The 19,326-nt window shown below is 41.8% G+C and overlaps 1 protein-coding gene across 3 annotated transcripts in view; it reads right to left on the reverse strand.

The window, feature by feature from the left end:
* The window catches only part of UTP20 (UTP20 small subunit processome component), an 85,798-nt gene that overhangs the window by 19,011 nt on the left and 47,461 nt on the right, over positions 1-19,326 (reverse strand). For all 3 annotated transcript variants that reach the window (XM_041474406.1, XM_041474403.1, XM_041474404.1), the window contains 17 exons: positions 18,077-18,167; positions 16,266-16,351; positions 15,600-15,725; positions 14,900-15,066; positions 14,171-14,379; positions 11,257-11,400; positions 8,802-8,881; positions 7,684-7,910; positions 6,636-6,780; positions 6,108-6,195; positions 4,892-5,035; positions 4,235-4,285; positions 3,987-4,139; positions 3,314-3,469; positions 2,793-2,933; positions 1,854-1,991; positions 489-628 (listed from right to left, as the gene is read on the reverse strand). In XM_041474406.1, the coding sequence (XP_041330340.1) occupies positions 489-628; positions 1,854-1,991; positions 2,793-2,933; positions 3,314-3,469; positions 3,987-4,139; positions 4,235-4,285; positions 4,892-5,035; positions 6,108-6,195; positions 6,636-6,780; positions 7,684-7,910; positions 8,802-8,881; positions 11,257-11,400; positions 14,171-14,379; positions 14,900-15,066; positions 15,600-15,725; positions 16,266-16,351; positions 18,077-18,167 (2,286 nt within the window). The remainder of the gene's footprint in view (positions 1-488; positions 629-1,853; positions 1,992-2,792; positions 2,934-3,313; positions 3,470-3,986; positions 4,140-4,234; positions 4,286-4,891; positions 5,036-6,107; positions 6,196-6,635; positions 6,781-7,683; positions 7,911-8,801; positions 8,882-11,256; positions 11,401-14,170; positions 14,380-14,899; positions 15,067-15,599; positions 15,726-16,265; positions 16,352-18,076; positions 18,168-19,326) is intronic.

The following is a 19,326-nucleotide window of genomic DNA, read 5'->3' on the forward strand; positions in this document are numbered from 1 at the left end:
AGAAGAAAAACATGAAGAAAGATCAGCCTTCTGCACAAAAAGGATGCATACACAACAGAAAAATCGTACAAAAATCTTTCAAAGCACTTTTTGGAACACATCAGATTTAGTGACATTGCATCATAAGGAGGTTTATCCTGAAAAACCCCAGAAAATAAAAACTAGTTACTTCTCAGCTACATGCATTCTGTGACCTAGCTCACCGTGAAACCTCACAGAGAGTGGTACTGGAGCAATGGAAGTGTCCCAGGAGCAGGGACAGGCTGACAGAACTGCTGCCATGCATTCAGTGAGACATGGCGTGAGAAAGTAACGACCTGTTGAAACTTCACAGTTCCAGGCAGCAACCTGCTGCTGCACCTCCACTTGCCTAAGTCCACCTCAAAGCCAGCAATCTCTCTAAAGTCCATGTGATGCTCCTAAAAACACTGAATTGAGCCTAAGCAGTCTTTGGAGAAACCCAGAGCAGCATTGCTCACAGTACTCACCTGACTCCCAGCTTTGTACCAATCTGTCCTGTTTGCAAGACATGGATGAAATGCTTTAAGTGGTACAAATACGCTGACCATGAAAGATGTCGGCAGACAGCTCCAACAACTTCAACTGAGGCTGTTACCATATTTTCATGCTGCTCAAAAGAGAGAAATTCAGCTGCTGTTAGCATTCACAATGGTTGTGTGCCTAAAGCATCCTTTACCCAAAGCAACAAGAGACAGAAGTAATGTTTGTCTAGTGGGGATGCTTGGGATTCAGTATTTTTAGATCTCCTCAGCATCAAGTTAGGAAAAAAAAATATCACAGTCCACCAAGCAGATCTCCAGACCCACTTCCTTCAAATTATTCTGCACACATTTAACTTTTCTCACATACTTAAACCTATGGGCTCAGTTGTGCTAAGAACTAAGAACAAGAACCAGTGTCAAGGCATCTAACCACAAACACACGGCACATTGCAGGTCAACTACAAACCCATTTCAGATGTGAAATAAAATGTGTCTATTTCTTCACCAAAGTTTCAATCAACACATTTTACTGCCCTCAAAGAGGTCAGTAAAGACCTCCTCAGTAAAGAGCTCCTCAGTCATTCTATTGAGGGGCACAGACTGCACTGCTGCAGCGGCTGGGTCCTGTGCCTGAGCTCTAATTGTTTCAGCTTCAGAAGAATATTTCTGGCAGTAAGCAAATCAGACATTTACTTTGCTTGATAGAAGTGGGTCTGCTGTTCTCCTGGTAGTGTGCAGGGAACTACAGAAGTGTGAAACCTGCCTTTTAAAAGCCACAGATGGAAAGTCTATCCACACTGGCACTACAAATAATTTCACTGAAAGTGACTAACAAAATATCACCCTTCAAATTTTAATTACAAAGCTGCTATTGATTTCAGATGTTTTCAGCCAATTCCTGCAGTTTTCCCTCTAAATCCAGAGAAAACTGTATTTATTCCCACCTCTGTTACTAGACACAGACTATAGTCCCACAGTCTACTGTCAAAGAGTAACTAATCTCACAACTAAACAGGAAGACAGAAGTTTGAGGGAAGAAAATAGGAAGTGGATTACAAAAATAAAGACAAGTAAAACCCCAAGTAAAAGTTAAAACAAAACAAAAACGCCTAACCCAAACAGTTAAGAGATCAACCTTTGAAAAGCAGGACAAGTTTAGCAGATATAGGACTGGGCCCAGACTGCATCTGCACTTTCCAAACCCTCTTTCTGCCACCAAAACCAGCACAGCACTTTTATCTACAAGGAGACACTCACTTCACACGTATCAGTTGTCTAAAGGGGTTAGGTTTTTAAGGCAAATGAAAGGTAAAAATATTCAAGTAGAGGCATTCAATTAAAAGAGCCTACCTTAAGCATTTTTTCACTGAAAATTGCAGTTGTAGCATAAGGCATGATGTAGTTCTGGAGGGATTTAGAAGACAGCACAAGCTTTTCTTCAGTGAGCTGCTTTGCCAGTTTCCTCAGAGCTCGTGCTCTCCTGTGGATCTGAGACATGTCACATGAGAGAGAGTGAATGAGGTGGTGCTTGAGTCACAGCTAGCACAAGAGAGCACCTACACTGCGCAGTTCTGAAAATGTTCCAGTCCTAGGTAATGGCATAAACATATTACAGTCATTTCCAAGTCTTTTTCCTTAAATCTCTGGGCTTTAACTAGCCTTTTGCCTCAATAGATATTCCAAGTCAATGGCATTGTGGATTCACAATCATAAGACTTTGCTATCTTAAGGTGTTAGACAAGGGAAGCAACTGCAAATAGCAGTTCCTGCAATGAAATGCAAAGACCAGAGAATATTACAAGTTAAGAACTTACAACTTTGCATATAACTACAGATACAGCCAAGACTCACTCAGACTGCATCTCTGAAAGCAGAATAAATGTATTTTCATACTGCAAGAAAAACCAAGAGACCAGGCTTTGTGTAACAGTTATATTGCAAAGGTTTGTGAATGGGAAGGGGCTGCAGAGCCTCCAGACTGACAGCAGCAGGGAATAGGCCAGAAAAAACAGAGACCCATTCCATGCCTATGTCAGAGGAATCTTCAGGATACTGCTGACTGTGGGCTATCATAAACCCAAGACATTTCTAGATAGAAACGTGACACTGATTCTCAATCATCCCTGATCACGTCTACATCCCTCTTTTTTGTAACAGTATCTAATGACACAGGTTCAATTTCTCTGCAGACAACACACAGATGCTTTGCAAAACATCCCCTCACATGTGGTAAGATGCTTTTGTTTGGCAGGGGAAGAGAGGCAGTAAGAAATGCCTGCTGTCTTTTACCTGCATGTGTTTCATGTTCTCAAAGAAGTCCATGTCAGGATCATGGCGGTTGGTCAGCTGGACCAAATCCTGGAATTCAGGATTTGTTGGGAATGTCTGAATGAGGCAGGAAAGCAGTGATGTGTAGTCCTGCTGGATGCTCTAAAAATAGCAAGCAGTGAATGTTAAGCATCCCTTGGAGAGGCTGCTACACAATCCTGAGAAGAGCAGTGCCGTCATTTACAAGAGTTTCAGTCAAACATCCTAATTCTTGGTAACAACAAATGCCTATTATGGCCTGCATATAAATTAAAGCCTCCCCTCCAAAGAATGAGTCACAACTAAGAAAAGCTGAATAACAGCAGAGAAACATAGTTAATTTCTATAATCTTTTAAGATTTTATAAGGTTTCAAATGAAGAGTAAGTTTATAGTGGGTACATGCACTTCTTATCCCACTAGGGGACTTCAAGAACTCACCCAAAAAACATCCCATTACCCTGAAGATGGCTGGAAATGTGTGATCAGATACCACTGCCTTACCTCAGTCTTACTCTTCAGACCCCTTCTCACAGACTCCAGGAGAGTGTGCTGGATTAGCTCCTTGTACTCATCTTCTGTGTGGCTGATCTCTGCCAGGCGGTGGATGACACTGGTCAAGCAAAGGCTTGCGTTGTCACTGAGAGCCATATCCCCGAGCTGAGTGGATCAAGAAATGGGACCACATGAGTCTGGCTATGACACCTTTCTCTACCCAAAATCTGGGACAGAACAGTACCACTGGACACAACATAATGAGTCCTGCAGAGCCTCAGACTCTTGAGAGCTTTCCTATAGAAGTTCTAGTCCCAAATTAATGCCCACCCTACCCATCAGGAAAAAAAACTTCTAGATTTACCAGCAGGCCCACACAACTAGAACATGCTGCAACAAACCAAAAATCAGCTTTTCAAGCCTGTAATGTGTGTTTTATCCAGTACAAAGGACCAAACAGTCCCAGGGCTCACCAGAAAGTTGTGCTGCATTTTATCTGCCTTTTGGGATAAGCAGATGAAAAGGTAAACAGACAAAACTTCAAAAACATGTTTGTAGGAATACCTAAAGATGCTTTCTGAATGTTACGTGGCGCCAAAAACCAGCCAATGGAAGTAAGTTGAAAGTTAGATTAATCAGGGACATGTGGTGCATACAGCAAGAGAAGGAACATTCAGCCAACCTGGATAGTATAGAAGCAGTTGTGCATAACAGGGATGAGGAAGTCAGTATCCACTGTTTGCATTTCCTTGATGTGGGCTGTGATTGACTGAAAGGCTGACAGACGCACATCAAAGTCGATGTCATCCAGATGTCGCTGATCAAAGGCATTCAGCTAAGACAGAGCAACAAGTTGTTAATGAAAAATGATAGAAATGTGATCATACCATATTGGGGGAAAAAGGGAGCAGAGAGAAAAACTGTGCATACCTTAACAACATCAGTAATATACTTCAACTTAGTGTCCAAGTCAGATAAAGTCTAAAAAACACAAAAACCCAGTCAACTTTTGTAGTTGATAAAAATTTGGATAACTCAAAACTTTACCACTTGAGACAAAAAATAAATAAAGCAGCAGCATTAGTCTTTCTCCTGTTAGAACCTTCTTAAGAGCCTTTCTCATGTAAGTTGGAGGATATTTTGTCATGTCCTAAGTTTCCAAATATCTACACTGTACGTTTCCTGTGTTTTACTGCTAAGAATTTATGTAAGTCACTTCAAAGTAATACAGAACATTCTACTATAAACTGTGAGAGAATAATACAAACAGAATTGTCTTCAGGATATTGAAATCCATTCTCAGTTCATCAACATGCAGGATTTGTTGCAGTTTAGGTGCTTTGCTAGGCTTCTCTTACACTAAAGATCTCTGGCTCGCATCAACCAGGCTGCAAGCAAAAACTTTTACAAATCTTTGTGCAGCTCATTAATTTCTATCACACAGAATTCTGTTATTTTCACTTCACACAAGAAGTAGAGTAAAAAGGTTTTTGAAGTCACGCACAAAGAGAAATACTCCTATTATTTTGTTCTTGATCTCTTAGAACAAATAAAAAAAAAACACAGAAAGATGTAGAAATGCAATACCTGAAATACCAAGCACAACTTGTTTCGAGACAGTTTGTTCTGGATGACAGAAAAAAGCTTTGCCAGTGGTTTGAGAAAGCTTGTAGGGTTTGAGCAATGCCTCAGCAAGTTCTGCACAGTCTCCAGAATGTCAATTTGTGTGCCCTGAAAGAGACACATAACTCTCAATAAGTACTGAGACCTCACAAGATTATTTCATTTCCTTGGGACATATTTCAAGACACGAAGTGCACATTGCTGTACTTCATTCAGATCAGAGATACTGAACCAGAACAAAAAATTAGAAGGACACAATGCAATCATCAAATCTCTCAGAAGTACTTGCAGCCTCTCAATTAGAAACAATACAGTGTTAAAAGATGACTGTCAGCACGATAAAGCCTTCTTTTATGTGTCCTTCCTCATGACTCAAAGGTCAAGAGAACTAATAGAGCTTTAAAAAGCAGTCTTTCTTGAATTAACATTAACAGCACCGTATACTTCACAGAATGAGTCAGGTTGGAAAGGACCACGGGGGTCAATTTGGTCCAATCTCCCTGCTCAAGCAAGGTCATCCAGCAGCACATGGCACAGAATTGCATCCAGACAGTTTTTGAGTATCTCCAGTGAGGGGGGGACTCCACAGACTCCCTGGGCAATTTGTTCCAGTGCCCGGTGACTGCACAGTAAAGCTTTTGTATGATCTCCCTCAACAGCAATCACATGTGGTGCCCTAATGATTGACTGATTTAAAACCCCAAAATAGTACTGCATATGGTTTGCCGTTGCCTTTCATAAAGCAGCAGACTAATGCAGCACTGCCCAGTGCACCACACACACCACATACACAACTACAGGTATTCACTTTGCTGTCCAGATCCTGTGGCTTTGGGGTGCATAAAATCCACAGTGAAGAAGAGCAATTATTTCAAACACTGCAAGCAATTTGGTGGATTGACTAAGTGACAAAGAAAGTAAAGACTGCATTATAACTTCTGCAGACCTTCCCCATGACAAGAGGGAACAGAATCAGTCTGGGCACTGGCACCTGTGGGCAAGTAGTGCACATCAACACACAGCAGCACCACATTCTGAACAGATACAAATACGTGAAGACTTGATTGAAGGCTAATAATGAGAAATGGCATGTAATCAATATGACTTTTAAACAAACAACTACACTTGATTAAAATAAAAACATATGTTTAGTAGGGGCAAGGAAATAATTTTTACCTACCTGCTCCATGTTAGTCTGATAAAGGAAGGGGAGGAGAAGGCTCACAAGCACTGAATTCTGGCTCTTTTCTTGTATGAATTTGCTGATCCTGCAAAATTGGACAAGGTAATTTATTCTTTTATATAATTTCAATCACCAGTACAGAGCAAAGAAGTCTGTCAGCACTAGTGTCATTTCACAAGGCTTTGTCAGCCTATCCAGGCTAACAGAGCATACCTACCAAAATCACAGTCCCAGCCTAAGCATTCAGTTCCACATGACTGCAGGCATTTCTGCACCTTTTTCTAACCTCAAGAGATATTAGGTTTGAATACCAGCAACAAAAAGAGCTACAATCAACTTCTGAAAACTTATCACGTCAGTAATCAGCAACTTTCAAGGTCAATGACAGATCCAGGTATTTACAACTGCTGTAAATTTTAAAACGTTGAGACACAGTGTTTTTTAATTTGGAAACTATTACAGTAAGTCTCTTTCTTCCTCCCTCCTTCCAGCTTTTTAACTGTTTCAGGCTCTGAGATTACTTACTTGGAAAGTATACTCAGCTCTTTGCTGACTTGAGCTCTGTACTTCTTCTTTTTCACCTTCTCCACATTTAACATTGTTTTGCTGAAGTACTGAAGTATGGCAGGAACATGAGGCAGGACCAAGCGGCAACCTAGGCTGAGGGGCTCTGTAAGAGATACAACAGTTAGCAACACCCAAGAGACTCTGCTGCAAGAAACAGATGGGAGATCCAACCCTAAAGAAAGGGGAAATCAGGATAAAGGAGGGTTCATTAGTGGAAGAATAAGTAAATGGGAGCTATGAACATTCAGGGCAGCTGGCGGCTGGGAAGAAGCACCAGCACTTGCTGAGACCAAGTCTAACATGTCTGAAATGGGATCAAAGAAAGCACACACCACTCTCCTCATAGACTTCAGTAACAGCCCTCCCAGGTGTAGGCTTATCAGAAGGTACCAAGGACATTCCTCAACAGTAGCAACATCTTCTAAAATGACTGGAGTATTTGTAGATGTGGTTTTCTTTATTCCACACTGACCTCTTGTGTAAAATCAAAGCTGCCATAACAAGGGCACATGCTCCTTTCCACTAGCTTTGAGTGTTGCAGGTGAAAGATGTCTCCACAGCATCAAACACAGCACACTACTGTTCTGTCTACTAACTCTCAAAGATGCCAGGTCTTTCCAGTCAGGCAGCACAGACTACACATAAAAGTGATACAGGATCATGTGCATACAGGAATGGGGCCTTTATATAAAATGTGGTGTTAGGCGCAGAGCCGAGTTAGCAATGCAGTTCATGAACTTGTATCAGTCAAAGCTTCACACACAGAAGTGGTCAACATTGTCCTCTTCACAAGGAATCTCTCTGTGCTCAGGACCCTGACACTCAAATGTGGACTTCATCAGTCATCAAGCAAACAGGACTTTACAGTTCCTGAGCACAAGACAAATTTGTACATTGATGTTTCCATCTCTGCTGGGAGGTCCTCTTCCCTGGTATTCTTAGACATAATCTAACGCCTCCATCTAAAGCACCCAACAGGTCTCTCAGAACTCCCAGGCAGACATACCTTCTGTCACGTCTCCAGTGGCCATGACAACACAGTCAGTCACACTCAAACTGGAAACCTGCTCCGTGGGTTCAAAATCTGGGCTGTTGAGAAGGCTATCAGCGATGTCCATCACAAGGCTGGATGTGGCCTCCGACAGATTCTTGGCTGACAGCACAGCAAAAACATTTGTCAGTATATCACTCTCTGGATGATCTGGCTGCTGCTTGGCCAGTAAAAGGAAATACCTGAGAGAAAGATTATAAAAAGGTTCACTGAAAATTAGGTTCAGAATTTTCAGCTTATAATTCTTTTGTGAGAGAATTCACACAAAAAATAATGACTGTCTTCCATTTCAACCAAGAAAAAAGTGCACAAAAACCAGAACAACAGTGTCATCAAAAATACAACGAATGGAGGTTGAGAGGTTATCAAGTCCCTTTTCTAATCCTTTTTCCACAGCCTGAAATCTCCTCTTAGTCTGCTCCTAACCTAGTGATCCAACATAATTTTTAACATAAGTTTGTATATAAGGGTCATCATGCCTACCAGTGAGGTGTCTCAAAAGAAACACCAGGTTTAGACACACTTTAGCAAAGGAAAAACAGCGAGTCTGTGGAAGAGACAAAAATCACTCAAGCCAGCTGAGGTGGAACTTCTCAGTGTCTGAATCAAAAAAAGCTCTTTTACAACTTTCAGTAACAGACTCTCAGTCACAGACTCTATGCTGAACTTGACAATATTCTTTCACAAAATAAAAAGAAATAGAGACTCACAAAAACACGAATGACATTATATATTGTAAAACTGCCTTCCCATCTCGTAAGACTCAGAAGTCACTGGTCAAGAGAAACATATTCCTAAGAAGTCAGACCTCCTCCTCACCTGTGAGTTGGGTTTGGGCTGCATATGTGCTTAGTTATTAATACATGGAAAAAGCAGCGTACTAAAAAAGTGAGTTCTTGCGTAAACTGGAAAGCTTTCCAGCTGCTTTGACTGCTATCAAAAGAATAAGAGTCTAATGGAAAAAGAAAATATGGGTTTGGACACAATTATTCCCAGCCTGTTAGTGTGCTCTTTTTTCCTTGTGTTTTACGTATTCAGAAGTACTTAGGCTTCTTTGCCAGAAGAACACTTACCTGGGGTTCTTACTCCAGGTGTGAATGAGTTTGAGCAGAAAAGTTGGAGAATACTGACTCTCTGAAGCCAATCTGCAGACCTAAAGGAGAGAAAGATCAGATACCAACACAACACAAGTAAGTAAAGCCACTTGAAAACCTCATCTCTACCAAAGACCTCACATTCTGTAGTTTACCTTTTTTATGAAGTGATTTCAACTTTTTATAAAGTAATTTTCCAACTTCCTCAATATTTGTCAAATGACTCTTTAGATCATTTCACTCCTGTTTATGCAGTATTCCAGCTACCATTTTTGCCTTCCCTTGAAACTAGATTCCCACAACACCTCACATCTGCCACAGAAACCTCTTAGCAACCTCTCCCAGAGAGGAGATTTCATACCTATGAAATCTCAAGCACAGCACCCTAAACTCACTCCTCCCACACTTCCTAAGCCCTGACTGCAGCACCTGGTCTGTATCTCCACAGCCTCACTGAAGAGGCTGGAACATTGTACTGCATCCTGTGAATGGGATTTCCTAATAGGCTTCTGTGTCCAAAACAACCCCACCTCAGAGGTGGCCAGCCTGAGCCACGCAGAATAGCTGCTGCTCCTTCACAACTGGACACAAGCTAAGGTGACATAGGGCACCCTCCTCCCTGCCACTCCACAGCCCAACAGGTTCCACCCAAGTCACACAGGTTGGTTTCCACTGTGACCACCGCTGGGCTGTTGGCAGGGCACCCACTAGTGAACACACAGGCAGAGCAGGCTCCAGTGCATTCAGGGGTGGTAGGCAGAATGGTGCATGTGGGGTTTGGACTAGCTCAGTTTGCTCAAGACTTGAGCATAACAGAAAATAAGGCAGGTCTGACCATCATAGCCAGGATCTTAGAACTCTTATTCTCTTGTCCCAAAGACTGGTAATGTTATTGCCCTGCATAAAACAGAGATTTCCTGAATGATATATAATGGAGAGTAAACCATTAATCCAATCCTGCAGGAATGCTGCTGTGCAGGCTAACAAGCCTCTGCAGCAAAGTCATGGGCTATGAACAACAGCAAACTCCAACTGCAGGTTCAACAGGCTTAAAGAAACTTGCCCTCTCTGTGAATTTTTTACACACCTCAGTTCTATATTTTTAAAAAAGGAAAGCACACAAGTCAAAACGATTCTTTTGCCAATACCAAATCTTCATGAAGTTCACCAGAAAAAACTCCAGAGGGAGCTTCTGGATTGTACTACCATCTAAGCTGCAAAACCATCTGTCTTCCTGACATACGTAAGGACAAGAGGCATTCTAACTATTTAGTAACAAAAGTACATCTTGTTCAGAGTTACTCAGAATTTGCAAACACCGTGCCCCAAGAAAGCTTTGAGTGCTTTGCTGACTGCTTGGAACTGCAATAGCCTGAACTGCAATAAATGTTCACTGCTTTTCCCATGTAGCACCTGGCTGTAAGAAGACTCCATGGAAAAACCAGGACTTCTCTGTTGCCGTGCACTTCTCTGTTGCCCAGCACAGTGCAATACATAGCTCTATGCACTACCTGGTACTATTTATCTACTCTTTGTCCACATAATCATACTACACATCACATATTGTTACTGGTAGAGCAAAGAAACAGTGTAGGAGTAAACAAACACAATGTCTAAAAAAGCAGCTCTGTTGTTTCACGGACTAGACCACTGCTCTTTAACAGGCTTTTCTGCTGCAAGGAAGTTGGACATTTGGATACCTTAAAAGCCTCTGTGGATGAGGTCTCTTGGAGTCAGCCTCTCTTACTCAGTTAACCTTTTCATGGACACAACTGCTTTTAGAGCAGAGACAACCCAGCAGCTGGTACAGGCACTCCCTGACAACCCCAGAGCCACAGCACTGACAAAGACAGTATAATTTAATTTTAAATTCTGTGTTCTCTCTCCATCTCACAGCAGTGCATTTTCCAAGCTCAGAGGTGATCTGAATTTCTCTGATAAAAGCCACAAGGCTGTGCTTTGTCACTGTGCTCACATGGAACTCTTGGCACGCAGGCTCAAGACCACTTAGCCCACTGACAGACCCTCCTGGGTCCTTCCTTTTCTGTAGCAGCATTTGCTTCTGCAGTCCCCCTACCCAACAACTGTCACACAGAAAAGTAGCAAAGTACACCTAGAAATAACTCATATTATTTAGCTTCCTTGAAGCACCTAGGGAAGAAGTCTGCTTCTGTGTTTAAAGAACAAAGAAATGGCATCCATTTTATTCAGATGAATTAATTTGTACTTTAATCTGTGACTTGATTATCCAGGACTAATCAGAGAAGAGCCAAGAAACTGGCTGTGCACAGACACACTGGGATGCCACAATCTGTCCAAGGCCACATCCAATCTAGCAATGGACAGAGCTGACATGATGGACTCCAGTACAGCTGGAGTTTTCTGCATGGTACATGTTTCAAACAAGTTATTTGGAAAAACAAGAAATACTTACCTGAGGCCATACCACAGCATGGAAAACTGCATCAATCTCTTCCACACTAAAGCTGTAGTTCTCATAATCAGAAAAAAACTCTGCCACAAGCTTGAGACCAAGACGTCTCAAATTCTTCAGTGGATTAATCAACCTAGGTTGGACCTGTAACGAAAACCAACAAAAAACCCAAGCCAGTAAGACTTTGGCAGGACAAATTAAATTTTGAATTTAAATTCTGAATTTAAATTTTGAATTAAATTCTGAAATTAAATCCAGCAAGTGACTGACCACATCCAGATACATCCTTTGCAGAATCTTCTGTTTTCTCTTGTAACTTGTTCATAGTAGCAATCTACACCTCAGAGTTGACCTAAATGTTTCTAGAAGTGGCCTGCCTCTTCCTGCATTGAGTCACTTACACAGGACTCCTTCAGCTCATAAAAAAATCAATGCTGATAGGTTTAACCCAGTAGCATCTGCCCCCTTTGGATGCAATGCAGAAAGCTACACCACAATTAATTAGATTTCCAGCTCTGGAACTTAAATAATTCTGTTTTACTCTTGAAAGGACAAAAATCAGCTCTCCAAAGTGAAGTTGTAGTTTGGACACCAAGATCTTCTGGGAAGAAACAGACGAAGAGAAGGGGGGAGGAACAGAGAAGGAAAGAATGTGAATTATGTCTTCCAGCAGAGTAGGGTGGGGGCTATAAAATTTGGTTACAGGAAGGTGCTTCCTGTACCCATTTAGTGGTTATGTTCCATAGCCTTGCTTGGGAAAAAAATTGCAGTAAGGGAATTCATGCAGAGCTGTATTCTGACTCTCCTCCCTGAGAGGAGTCTTGGCCTGAGTAACCTAAATTATTTCCATACTGTGCAATGCAGCTCACAGCATAAGCACGGCTCCACAGTGCAGAGGTAATGAACTTCAGCCTCAGAAACAATAAAGCCACATGAGAGCAAATGAAAGCCACTGTCTGATATTGGAGCTCTTTTGGGTCTCCATATCATGATCCACCACAAGTGGATCCAAGAATCCAAAATCACAAGCAAGTAAAAAGACAAAGAGGAGATGGTGGAAAAGGAACTGATCAAGTTCTTGCAACAGGACCTCCCAAGCTATGCTGAATGTGTACTAATGGAGTGCAATCAGCTTCCAGGTGGCAAATGAACTGTTTGAAAGCCCAAAGAGAGCACAAAACAGGATACTATTGCTAAAGGCAACCTCCAAGTGAAGGGATTTTGGGTTTCCCACTATCCAATTACCATAAGAGTTCTCTGAGATCAAGCTTTTGACAGAACAGAGAAACCCAACAGTGAACACAATCACCAGGAAATGGTAAATTAATAACTTGTCTTAAAGTGGTCAAAGTTGATGTTTAACTCTCCAGGCAGTATCACTCTGCAATAAATTACTCTCAAACTCCAAGAATGTCTTCTAATTATTAGTCAAGATAAACAGATTTCTCACACTCTTCCCTGAGCTTTTAACAGCCCCAGGGCTAATGAAGTGCTAAATTAAGTTCTGACAAACAACACTGTCACTCCTGATCTTACACAACCATGACAGAATTACTGTAGCAACTCTGGCAAAATGTGGCTTTCCTAGCAGTTAATGAAGCAGCTTTTAGAACTCCTGTCTCCTGTCCTCACTGAAAACATTCAGGCATATGCAATGCACTGCTGAAGTCAGACTGTGGAATGCTGACATCCTCAAATTTGCTCATCCTCTTTGTAAATTAAGACAGTTACCAGGTTCTGTGCAGCCTGCAGGCAACTATGAGACCTTGGATACTGCCTATGGCAAGGACTTGCTTTGTTCAATGGAGTTTTTCCAAAGCAAGTTCTAACTGCAAATGCTCACAGCTAGGTACTGGCAAGAACATGCCCATGGTGACAAAACATTCATTCCCACTTGCTCAGGCCATCACCTCGTAATGCCTTTCAACACCACAGTGATGATGATGACTGTGCAGTTTGCTTGTTTCCTACCTAATATAAGAGCTGGCTCTGCACCAGAAGACTTTTCTGGCTCAGTGTTACAGTTTCTGAGCAGCTGGCAACAGACCCCAAGTAGCTGGACTAGAGCTCAAGGATGTCTGTGCTGCCTCCCTGCATACAGCGCAGCAACAAGACAACATGCCCCAACCTTCAGGTGCAATCAATCTTTAACAGGATGTTTTCCTCACCTGACCCCTTCTGCATGTACAGCCATTGCTCAGCAAGGGAAAAAACATTTTCAGTGCTCTTCAGATACCTGGCTGAGACCCAAATGGTAACACTGGATTAGTATGACTCCTGAAACAGAGCTGAAGATGCTTCTAGGGTGCTGAAAGCACACCCTGTAGTCATGTCCTTCCTGTGTCCCATGACAGGAGACACGCAGGGCAGATAATCACTGTGATCATCCACAATGCTGAGCTCCCCTGAGGTCTAGCACTGCAACAAAACATCTCATGGACATTTGCTCTAATGTCTTCAGGCAAGGAACTTTAAACTTCTCCTTCCCCTGCTCAAATGTTTTATCCTTGCCAAGAAACTCCATCTTAACAGCAAATTTCAATTTCCAGCCATAAAATCTTGTTACATGTTTACAACAGAACATTTATCTCTCATGCCCATCTCTCCATAAAACAGGTAGGAACAATGCACAGAGATTACCTCCAACTCTTTCTCCAGTAACTCAAACAAAAACACAGTTCAAATCAGTTTTCTAAGTACATCAACTCTGCCTGCACTGCTTGAGCCCTGCAGCACTTCCAGACAAGCACCACTGGCATCTATTTTGACAGACTTCTAATTGCTAAGCTTCACTCCACAATGGCATTCAACTTTATCTGAATCGGTAAAACTCTGTCTATATGTGTAAGCTCAGAGGAGGAGGAGAGAAAGAAACTTACTTTACATGTCTGTATATTGTTTGCATATACTGTACCTTCTCTCTTTGCTGGAGGATGCAGGATACCACAGCAGTCATGCAGAGCAGAATCTGTAGAATTTCAGGCAGGTATTGCTGGATCAAATGTCCCATGTTTTTCAACACAACCTCAAGACCATTGAAGAGGCTATGCTGACGCCCAAGAGGCAGGACTTTAGCTAAATCCAGCTCTGACATACTTTGAAGAACTGCAGTCTGGCAAGGCCCTGTGATAGGCAAAGGAACAGCCAATTATCTAGGGAAGCACCATGGAGACACCCACTACCAAGAATAATATTTCAGTGAAAAATAGTGGAATTTGGTCCTAAATTACAGATCCTCACAGTCAGATTTTTAAATATGAACAGCTCTGTGCCTCTATCTCTCTGATATTTAGATGCCTCCGACTGCTATAGAATCAGAGCACTTTACAAGCTCTCTTTACTGCCATGATACTCAGGCTAGCCTATGATGGCCAGCCACTACCCACTCCTGGTCTGCTACAGCTTACTTGCACAGCTGTGGCAAGTTGTTCAGTTTTTCTGACCTTGGACACATAAAACAGAGCAATCATGCTTTGTAAGGAGAAACTCAGGGGAAACCTAGTCCTTACCAAGGGTTTACTTTCATCCTTTCAAGGCATGGTTAAGAGACAAATTGAAGCACGTAACAGTACTAAGCCTATTTATCCTCCCACATCTCTACAGCCAGGAAATACCAGACTCCCGGTTTTTACGGCCTATTTACCATTACTGAATTGCTTCACAGCTTCAAAGAGTAGATCCAAGAACATCCGTATCTCTTCTGGCAGTGAGCCGGCCAGAAATCGCAGAACGATCGACATGCGAGTGCTCGCTGAAGACTTGCCCTGTGTTTTGCTCCCTGTTTTGTTTCTCATTCTGCCATAGAGAATTCTTCAAGAATCAAAAAGAGGTTGCATTAGCTTTCAGCAAGCCATCTGTTTTCCAGCCTCTTATTCTGCAGGAGAAACTCTGTTTAAAAATATTCTCTAGTGAAAGTTCTCCCTTCAGGTTCTCCACTCAACTACCACATATTGTCCAAAAACATCTTAGTCAAAGATCAGCTTCTGCTTCTACAATGGAAACTCTGCTGGACACTTCAGGTATAAAACTGGTTACCTTGCAGGACAATTCACATCACTGCAAATAGCTGGCAACACTCAATGAATTGAAATGTCCTTACAGTCCTCTAATCCTTAGCAGAAATAGTATGTACCACAATGCTGTTTTTAAAGAAAACACCATTTGCATAACATGTTATATAAATGTGTTATTAAGAAAACCATACAGAATATGAGAAACTAAGTCATCAAACTATACCATTAACCATGAGTTTATCTCAACTATTCAAAATGAGAAGCAGCATTACATCTCTCTGATCATGGTACTCTGCCATGAAGCTTTTGAACTCACACTTCAGAACACACCTCATAAGAACAGGGATGAGATCTGGTCGATGCTCTGTTTTTACTACTGTGGTCTCCTCAGAAATACTGAAATGGACTATCTCTTCTTTAAAGCTCTTGTCCTCCAGTAGCCTTTGCAAATTCTCCCTGAGAGTAATAAACATTATTTGAGGGCAGGTAGTGTTATAAAAATAGACATACACACAGATACATCTACACCTAATTACCTACCTATCCTTGCTGTGTACAAAATATTAAAGTACTATTTTTTCACCCTTTTATAAAAAAGTGTTTTAAAAGCCAGTAAGTTCAAGCTAATTATGTAGACAAGTAAGTCCTGGATGTATTCCAAGGAAATTATTTAACTATAAACTGTAGTTTTATGCTGTCACTTTCTTTGGATGGTTATAAATCATCAGTACAAAAGACATCTACTACTGACACTACTGACACCATTCTGGGACAGAATGGAAATGTTGCTATTTTTCTCTAAACAAAAAAGAGACACTGTTCAACCTCAAAGCCTGAGTTCCTCTCTTAGAAACAAAACATACAGCTGGCTAAAATTAAACTTTACATATGTCTTCAACAAATACAGGACATCAAATAAAACTGACACCAAAGCAGGCTTCTGATATGACAGCGGGCTCATTCACCAATGCTGAAAAAATGTAAAAGCTTTTTTACCTGTATGGCAGTAGATGAGGATGTTTGTATGTCATTATACAGTCAAGAGCTATTCTCTGTACATTCTGGTCTTGATGAGACAGTAACTGCAAATAATAAAAGAAAGGAAATGAGTCCCTGTCTAGGGGCAGAAGTGCTTACTGAAAACAGTGAAACAACCCAACGGCTACAGGCTCAAGCAGGTTTTGGACTAACTTATTCAAATGGAAGCAGAATGTATGTGTTGCCAGTACAAAGCCAAGATGTACATGCACAACTTCTACTCATAAAAAGGGGCATGGCTGCTGATAGTCCATATATACTTTTCCTTCCTACTTACACAGGACAGTTATAATATTATGTTTTTTCATAGCTGTCTTTTGGACCACTATGAGTTTGCATTTATCATCAAAACCAGTTATCAGCTGTGTATCTAAGAAGACTGGATTAAAAAGCAGACTATGCAAACCATTCCAAGATATCTGTATTTCTTTCCTGTGACAATTACAAACTACTTGGAAGACTTGGTATGCAGAGTCTCAGTGAGATTCGCCCTCTCTTGAAGATGACTCTTCATCGCCTAGGCACGAAACACCAAGGAGTGGTCACAGCACCCAGACTACCTGAGTTAAAGAACAGTTTGCACAATGCACTCAAGCACATGGTTTGATTCTTGGGGGTGTCCTGTGCAGGACCAGGAACTGGACTCAATGATCCTGGTGGATCTGTTCCAACTCAGCATATTCTGTGATTCTGAGATTCATTAGGACAGTGAAAAGAAGTTGAGAAATAAAAATAATTTCCCCAGGCAGCATCTTTATCAGTTCTTCAGTCTGCTACTAAATAGCATAGGCAAGTGTCATCAAAGGTCACTTCGCCATGACCTCCCTATGCCACATGGACACACCAGCTGTGACAATGAATATAAGACACAGAAATGCAAACAGTAAGTGATGAAATAATCCTTCTTGTGCCAGGCTGTTCTTTCCACGGTGATTTGACCTTTACAAGACTGTCCAATATTTTGCTAAGAACACAGGCAAGCAAACACGTCGATCAACTGTTTTTCTAAGCAATACTTTGAGATAGACTGACACAGAGTGGATGGCTGCTAGAGATTCTTAAATTCAGAGGCTAAGGAATGGAGCTTTCAGCTCCACAGCCTCAAAAAACAAAGCTGGCAACAATGAGAGCAAACCCCAATGACCTGAACAAATCCACAAACTGGGAACCCAACACAACCCTGTAAAATTAAAAAATTAAAACTGTTTTAAGGATTGTAATATAAAGACTTAGAATCCCTCTTTGACGTCATACTTTTGACAATTCTTTCAGGGAAATCCCTAGAGTCAAGCAAATTGAATATTCTTCAAGAAGAAATTCCTTTTTTGATGCTTGATAATCTCTTGTACATATTGGCCATACTCTGAGCACACAAAACACTATAGGACAGAGACAGATCTCCTTAGATCTCCCCCAAATTTTGGATTCTAAATCTTCCTCCAGATCCTGCATGAAGTGTAAGTGAAACAGATATCCTCTGCAGCCACTCTTCCACCTTGCCTACTACCAAGACTACTACTTGTCTGCTGTCAGATCTGTTTGCCAGTGCCACTCCTGGCAAACGAAGCCAGGTATCTTAAGCAGGTCTTTGACCAAGGGGCTCATTTCAAGTGAAGCCTGTTAGAAAGTCCTCTCAAGGACAGCTCCTTTTTCAGCCATCACAGCTGAGTTCACAAAATGACAGGTTTCCTCAGTGTTAGACACTGCACTCAAATAAGAAAGAGGTAATTTATTAGCAGGCATTTCTAAAAGTAAGCAGATAGCCTCACCTGGGTATACAAGGCATTCAACTTCTGCTCCAGATACAATGCACGAGGATTTGAGAATTTTGAGAAAACTTGTAAGTGGGCTATTAGTTGCCTGCAAAACAAAGCAATGATTTTTAAAATACCCAGGAGACAAACAAACAGGGAGCTTAAGTTAAAATTCATTAACAAGAAAGAAAACAAAACACAACAAAAGAGGATCCCAAGTCTTCAGCACTATTGCAGACATCTCAAGAAGCATCCTGCCCACTAAGCAGCTCCTTCCAGCTGTCACTTCACTGCACAGAGAACGCCTGTACTTCAGCAGCACTGGGTAGGCTCAGTTTTTTCATGAGAAAGGGGTGCAGTCAGGATGCAGCTTACTTTTCTCTGCCAACCCAACCCAGAACACCAAAATTCTCTATTTATCCCTTTGTTTATTCACTTGTCCATAACTGGTGCCCATGTTGCTCCTACCAATGTGATGGGCTGCATTCAGCTACAGACTGTACTGGACTTAACATTGGGCTGCAATGACAGATGGGAGTCAGTTCCTCTAGCACTGGCAGGGTCACCTCACCTCCTCCTCATGGAAAGGGACAGAGAAGACCAGGATAAATGAGATTTCCTCTATCATGTGTGCTGTGGGACTGGTAGAAGCTGTCCTCATTCAGCTGCCAGTTCACACTGAACCCTCCAGACACGGCTAGGCACTGACGAGGGATGAGTAGGATGCCTTCCAGGAACCCCACAGGGAGCCTGGGGCAGGTGCTCCCTGCTTCAGCCAGGCCCCCCAGGAGATAGGGTGCAGCCCCACAAGGGAGTCCTCCCTGGCACAGGCCTGACCCGGGAAGGGAGGTCACTCCACAACTCATTAACACACCCCCGGTAAATCTGTCATGCCTTTGTTACAGCTACTGGGAGCTAACGTTTCCACTTCACTGCACAGATGTTCTGAGATGGAGGCTGGAAAGCAATAAAATATCTTGGACTACCACTGGATTTTAATTGCTGGTAACTTGCAGATACAAGTCAGAATCTGGGAAAAAAATGAAACACCCACAGGACACCTGGGATGAAATGACACTTTAGGTCACATATCAAATATTTGTCTTGTTCCAACATATAAGGTGACATTTTGAAGTTCTCTGTCATTACAAGGGCCATCCTTTGCAAAAGAAGTGTCAGAATATAAATCTTTGTGCTGTATTTGTAAGGGATATTTGACAGAGGTCATCAGTGGGGAGAATTCATACAAAGAGCAACTTTCTCCT

The sequence above is a fragment of the Pyrgilauda ruficollis genome, unplaced genomic scaffold, assembly GCF_017590135.1.
Source record: "Pyrgilauda ruficollis isolate IOZ18807 unplaced genomic scaffold, ASM1759013v1 scaffold32, whole genome shotgun sequence".
Lineage (NCBI taxonomy): Eukaryota > Metazoa > Chordata > Aves > Passeriformes > Passeridae > Pyrgilauda > Pyrgilauda ruficollis.